At 31.9% G+C, this 7,049-nt stretch overlaps 1 protein-coding gene across 1 annotated transcript; it reads left to right on the top strand.

Annotated features, from left to right (window-relative positions):
- Positions 1 to 2,239: 2,239 nt before the first annotated feature.
- Positions 2,240 to 3,746, top strand: LOC131632470 (protein IQ-domain 26-like). Its single transcript, XM_058903211.1, has 3 exons — positions 2,240 to 2,705; positions 2,876 to 3,082; positions 3,177 to 3,746. Exons 1-3 carry the CDS (start codon positions 2,340 to 2,342, stop codon positions 3,720 to 3,722), a joined length of 1,119 nt encoding a protein of 372 aa, XP_058759194.1. The 5' UTR covers positions 2,240 to 2,339; the 3' UTR covers positions 3,723 to 3,746.
- The last annotated feature ends 3,303 nt before the right edge of the window (positions 3,747 to 7,049 follow it).

Below are 7,049 nucleotides of genomic sequence, written 5' to 3'. Positions count from 1 at the left end.
TGAGTATTTAACTTTAAAATGTGGGATAAACATACTCCTTCGTCAATTATAATAAATAAATATATTATATAATAAATAATAAAATAAATAAATGTTAAAAAATTCATGAAAATAGAAATAAAGGATATGTTAGTAGACACTTTCTTAAATCGTGGGAATAAGATATAGGTTAGTAAAAAATGTCGGTTTATATTAGGGGTGGTAAAACGGATCCGATCCGTTTGACATGTCTGTTTTGCCCTCACTTTAGTGCAGAACGTGTCAAGGATTTTGACCCTAACCCTCTAATATGTCTGTCCCGTCTCGTTTTTTCGCAGGCCTTTGCGGACATGGTCATTTACATAAATTTTTATGTTTTTAAACTTAAAAGGTGTTAAGAAATGTGGTTGGGCCTAACTCAATCCTACAAAACCGGCTTATAGGGTGAGGATTGCCCCCCACTTATAAAGACATGTTCAGGCCATATATTGTCCGATGTGGAACTCTTAACACACCCCCTCACGCCCAAGACTAGACAACTAGAGCGTGGAAATAAATGGTGGGTGGTCCGATAGCGAAAATCATAGAAGGTGGCCCATCGGATCTTAGACGAGGCTCTTGATACCATGTTAAGAAATGTGGTTGGGCCGAACTCAACCCTACAAAACCGACTTATAGGGTGAGGATTGCCCCCCCCCCCCACTTATAAAGACATGTTCAGGCCATATATTGTCCGATGTGGGACTCTTAACAAAAGGTGTAGTGTCCGCGGGCTTTCCTTGCCCCACCTTCACTTTTTTTTTTGCAGGAAGAGTCGAGGTTTTAGGCACGTATCGTCAATTATGTCTGCCCTATTCTATTTTTTTCGAGCTTTTATTGGACGAGTCTAAACGGGACGGACCACCCTAGTTACATAAGTAGTGGCATAAAAGGTAGAAATTAGAAGAAAGTTTCTTATTTCTTAAATAATTAAAAATGTGATATATTAAAACAAATAAATAATGAAAAGTTATTGGAGTGCATAATAATAAATAAATAAATAAATAAGTAAAATAATATATATATATATAACTACAATATTGTCCTTAATTTGCCAAAACAATTATTTAAATAATCGTTTTTTTAATAACCCACTCACTTTTTTTACTTTTTTCACACCCACATCTTTAAATGATTTTCAAGTCCGTTCATATCCTTTTAATAACACTTTGTGCATGCATCAATCATCATCCGTTTCAAATTAAAATTCACTATGATCCTAAAAAATATGCGTCAATTACTACTCGGTTAGTTTCAAAATGTAACAAACAAATCATATTCAAAATTTGAATAAAACATAATAACAAAATTAATAACCAAAAAAACATTATAAACTTTTTAGTACCCCAAGGAGTCAATTAAAACATTGGAAATTGCATTTTTTTGGCATCAAAATTCCATTCATCTGCTCTATCTTTCTAACCCTATTAGGAAAGGTCATTTTCATCAAATGTTGTTTCAGAACAACTGAATCATCTTTATCACAGAAAGTGTCATTGTCATCATCGAAAATTTTCTGCCATCACTGCTCAAATATCTTTGAACTTTGACACAAGAGCAACAAAGAGGTTATTTTTTTATTTGTTTTTATGATTGAATAGAAATAGTGAAATTCTAAGCATGGGAAACTAGGAATTGATTGTGTTTTTTTGTAGGGTAATTGTGATTATCATTGTAGTTTTTGGTGTTTCTATTGTTTTGAATTTAAGAAGATCTTAGGCTTTTCCTTATGATTATTACTACTTTTTCAATATCACTTTTGTTTTAATTTGTAACTTTTGTCTCATATGCTCATTGTCTGTCTCAGAATTTTGGTCCGTTAATATTTAATTTATTCTATACTAATAGTATCGATCTAGTACTAAGAAAATCACGTACACAACTATGAGTACTATAAATCGAAACTGGTTAGTGATTACATCGAAACTGGTTAGTGATTACATCAAACCTAGCAATATTGATTTCTGCCTATTGAATTAGAATTTGACGTCACAGTAGCATTATTTTAAAATTTGATGATTCGGATTATTTTTTATTATTATACTAGTGTTTATATTTGTGGTATAGGTTCTGCTAAACTACTAGTATTTGGAGATATTGTGGCACTAAATTCCACTTTGTTCATACTTTTATATATTAAAAAAATGTGTCAATTTTCTATATATTATATTGCATTATGTACCACCACTTGTATTCATTAGGCTGTTACACTTGTTTATGATTCTCTATTTTGACAGAAACTCACACTTGTTTTTTTTCATAAGAGTGTACTAACTTTTAAATTGTTTCTTACTTCAGATTTTGACACATAAAGTGTAATTATGGGAAAAGCTACAAGATGGTTGAAGGGTTTGTTTGGAATGAAGAAGGAGAAAGAACACAGTAACAAATCAGGTCCATTGTTTCTAGACAAGGAGAAAAAACACATTAACAAATCAGGTCAATTGTTTCTAGATAGGAAGGAGAAGAAACAATCATGTAAGGATCATCAAAATCACATTAGTCAAACAAGTGTTCAAGGTTTTGATAGTGCTAGGTACAGTGTTGCTGAAAAACAGAATGAGTACAATAAAAAAGCAATTTTTTCAAGGTCATTAAGCCATGGCAGTAGTAGAGGATCATTGTTTTTTGGTAGCAGGGAGTGGAGGGCTGCTGTCAAGATTCAATCATTTTTCAGAGGCTTTTTGGTATGTGAATGTGACCAACTTTTGTATTCTAGAAAAGTTCATGTTAAATTTGTTTTAACTATTAAGGATGTTTTTTTAATCATGTGTTGTCTGTTTTTTCTGTTTCCAAAATTAATGTGGTTTGTCTGTTGGTATTTCAATTCAAATTTTGTGTCATTTGTTGCTTTCAGGCGCGAAAAGCTCTTCGAGCACTAAGAGGATTGGTTAAGATACAAGCTCTTGTTAGAGGCTTCCTTGTTAGGAAAAGAGTTGTTGCAACACTTCACAGTATTCAAGCTCTGATGAGAGCTCAAGCAGTTGTTCGTTCACGACGAGCGCGTAGATCCTTTGATAAGGAGAATGCGCGTCCGAAACATATCCATAGACGAAAACATTTGGTAATTTATTAGTTCTTGATTCCTTCATTCTAAATCTGATATATTTTCTTCAAAACTTTAGTCTTTATTCACTCTTGTTATTTTTCTCATGTAGCAAATGTTTGATGAAACTCGAAATGTACAACATGATCATAAATGGCTGCACAATTCTGGCTCAAGTAGATTTGATCCAAACCGGGTAATCCTCGCGATTGATCCTCACAGGTCTAGTTCAAGATCTTCAATGTCCGAATATAGAGACGATATGCATCAACACTACTACGAAACAACATCATCCTCCCTTCCAAGTCACCTTTCGCGTAGGATTTCACTTCACGAATGCCAACATTCTCAAGATTTTGATTCGTGCTTCAATAATGTTAATGACGAGCATAAATTCTTTACGGCTCATAGCACTCCTCGGTTATCAAACTCTTCCCAAGCTAATACTCCTTTGGCGAAGAGCGTTTCTGAAGAGACCAGCATGTTCTTGCCTTACTCTAACTGTCCTAACTACATGGCTAATACTCATTCATCTAAGGCGAGAGTGGTAAGGTCTCGCAGCGCCCCGAAGCAAAGATCTGATGTCAAGAAAAGGGTTCCACTTGAGGAAATAATGGCCACAAGAAATAGCTTAAGTTCTGTAAGAATGCATTGGTAATTTCATCAATATACAGTTGTTTAAACATGGTAATTTGGATCTATTGGGGAATCAAAAGGAAAATTTTGAGAGCATAATGATGTAGAGATGTTTTTGTTAAATAGTATTTTACTTTGTGATTTCTGTTCAATAGATATTTGAATATCTATTGGCATAACTACTATAGAATATTTCTTTCTTGTGCTCTATTTTCTTTTTTTCAAATGATTATCTCATATAATGAATTTGCTTTGTTTTGCTCTTTTTTATATATTTTTTAGAAGAAATATTCTCTATTTTGTATGCTTGTTTCTTTTACTTCATATGATCAGAAATTTTCAATTAGGGAAACTCTTTAAATACAATCATCTTTTTTAATGCTTCGAAAATTAAATTAAAGAAAAATAATCTCTCCTCTATGAAGTTACTCTTACTTAATTTAAGAGATTCTTCATTGATTCCTCACATTTTGTTAACTAAAAAAACATAATGGGACAACTTCTCTACTCATCAAAAAAAGTTTGGTAGTGTACCTCCAACCAATTATGATTCCATCTCATTTAATACATTTAATTATTTATTAAAATACTATAAATATTTGTTGTTTTTAAAGCATTTTACAAAGGAGGTAACCTTACCCAACTTTTTGAGTTGGGTAGATAAGAATTCACCGAATATTAAAAAAAATCTTTTCAGAAAAGACAATTTTATAATCTTAACTCAAATATTCAAAAAATCATTATACTTCAAATTTTTATAAACCAATAAGTTATGTTAGCGTAAAAGAAACTTGTTAAATAAGTCTTAAAACATTAAGTTACAAAGAAAACATAATTTGAAATTGTAAAAATCAAAAAGTTCTAAAAAGAAATTAGGAGATCGATAGAAGTTGTCTGAATCTCAGATAGGAGGTTCGGCAGAGGTGGCTGGCGGCGCTGTGAGACAGCGGCTAGAAATCATAAATCTACGGCGGCGGTTTAAGTCGGCCCGTGGACGGTTCGGATTTTCATTCATCCTATTTGGTTTTCTCAATTAATGTATTTTAAACTTATCTGTTTCAGTCTGTTGATCCATTCTTTAATGGTTTGTGATTTGAGTTTGTTATGAATCTATTGAGTTTGCACAGTATAAATATGTCTCACTTGAATTTTTGTTATCATGACCTTTAGAATTTTATGACTAAGGACATAGGACAGAGGTGACAATTCTAGCAAGGAAAAAAATTTAGAGAGACAATGGTTGAGGGAAACCTTTGGAGGTATTTAAAGGGATTGACAAATAAATTGTGATTCATATGTTGAGAGTTTGAGAGATTGAAAAATAATTGGGTAGAAAATAGAATTTGCTCATAGAAAATTGGATAACTATTTCTTTGTAACTTATTTGCAATCTTTTGTAACAACTTTTAAAAATATAGTGAATCAGAGAGAGTTGCTATCTTTTCCATAATAGATCGTTTGATTGAACTAGACAAACAAGTTATTATATTTCTTGTCTTTTATCTTCTTTTACCAAGTTGAATTGATGTCTAATTGTGTAAAGAGGTATTTTTGTTGAAGAGCGTGTACTTTATTTGTCATTGTTATTTGTTCTCACACATTAAAAATTTTAATGTGATTGACTTCTGAATAATTTTTCAAAATATTTTTAACAACTATACCAATTTCACAACTAAACTAATGTCATGTTTTAAAAGGGTAATGCTAACATGTGTCATAAGGGTATATGTTAAGAAATCTACAAATAAAAAGTTTGTATTGAAAAAATAAATAAATTAATTAAATCTAAATATTTAATAAAAGCAATGCACAATTTCCAAAAAAAAATATTTTTACATTTAGTTCTTTACATATATCATAAGGGCAAATGTTAACATTATTCTTTTTAAAATGATTAAAATGTCAAAAAAAAATTTATAATTATCTAAAATATATTATTTCTATTTAATATTATTAGAGAATAGGGAATAGTTTTATATTTTATTCTTCAACTTCAAATAGAAAAGGAATATTCTATGAGATATTTTAGAATAAGATAATTTTAGGATGGTATTAAGGGATTGCTAACCCTACCCTATGTGGTGGAAAAATACCCTATGCAAAAGCAACTGCATCACACATTAGTTTAAATAGTTTAAATGGTTTTGTTCAATCAAGTGCTTCCACAATAGGTGCAGAGAACAGTGCCTTCTTAAAATATTTGAAAGCATGCTCACATTCCTCACTGAAGACATATGAAGTATTATGCTGCAGTAGTTGGCACAAGGGTTTTGTGATCTTGGAAAAATCATTGATAAACCTTCTATAAAATCCAACATGTCCATGAAAATTTTGTATGCCTTTAATGTTGTATGGGGGCGATAGTTTCCAAATTACTTCAATCTTTGCTTGATCCACCTCCAATCCTTCCTTGGAAATCCTATGACTCAAGACAATTTCTTCCTTTACCATGAAATGAAAATTTTTCCCAATTTAACAACAAGTTGTATGGTCTTGAATGATGCATTGTTTGAAGGAACCTAACTTGGAGTATGTTTTGTGCAGGTTTGCAAGTCTTGGCCTGGAGATCTTGAAGAACGAAGATGCTAAAGGAGGATACGGTTGTGGTGTCTGCTCTAGAAACGTGGCGGTTTTTGCGTAGTGGCTGATTTTGTCGAATTTGTCAACCGATGTTATTTTGTTTTGTACAGGTTTTCGACAGTCATTTAGCACGGATGCCTGAACATGTCATCATGTGAGTTATCCAATGAACACTACTATTGTTGGTATTCCTTAATTATCTTACTCTACTGATGCATTGCTTTGTATTGCTGTTGGGAGTTTTGATCACTTGGCATATGATTCGACAGGAGGTACATACCCAAATATTCTTCACCAGTAAATTGCTTTGTATTGCTGTTGGGATGAGATAACATTGTATGATTACTTTCTTAAACCCCAAGAAGGTACAGATTTTGATTGTTAATTTAGTGTTTCTTTTTATATGACTAATAAATGTCTATGTCAAGTGGTTATAAATATTCATTTGATGATTCATTTCAATATGTCAGAAGAAACAGCTTAGTGAAACTGGTAGAAGAAACAACAATATTAGAGAGCTTATAGGCAAAAGTTAAAGAGAGTTTATATACATGTCTTAAGCTCTCTTGAACAATTTTACATGTAATTGTGTCAATCGATAAGTTCCAATTACCTATAAACCAACTAGGCCTTAAAGGAACTATGTATGTTCATCAAGATAACTCATTTAATCATTGTCTTGCAGAAACTATGTTTAACTTACTGCTACATGAGGTTAGTTGTATCACCTTAGTTAGCTGACTAAAATGGATGAAGAAACCAAATTAAT

This window comes from Vicia villosa, unplaced genomic scaffold, assembly GCF_029867415.1.
Source record: "Vicia villosa cultivar HV-30 ecotype Madison, WI unplaced genomic scaffold, Vvil1.0 ctg.000941F_1_1, whole genome shotgun sequence".
Taxonomy (NCBI): domain Eukaryota; kingdom Viridiplantae; phylum Streptophyta; class Magnoliopsida; order Fabales; family Fabaceae; genus Vicia; species Vicia villosa.
Note: the sequence above shows the minus strand (reverse complement) of the source record. Positions and strands in the feature narration are given on the sequence as shown.

Excerpts from the sequence above, each read along its gene's own strand:
- LOC131632470 (XM_058903211.1), top strand. The coding sequence starts at position 2,340 with ATGGGAAAAGCTACAAGATGGTTGAAGGGTTTGTTTGGAATGAAGAAG. Across the intron at positions 2,706-2,875 it reads CATTTTTCAGAGGCTTTTTG|GCGCGAAAAGCTCTTCGAGC; the intron begins GTATGTGAATGT and ends TGTTGCTTTCAG. Across the intron at positions 3,083-3,176 it reads TCCATAGACGAAAACATTTG|CAAATGTTTGATGAAACTCG; the intron begins GTAATTTATTAG and ends TTTCTCATGTAG.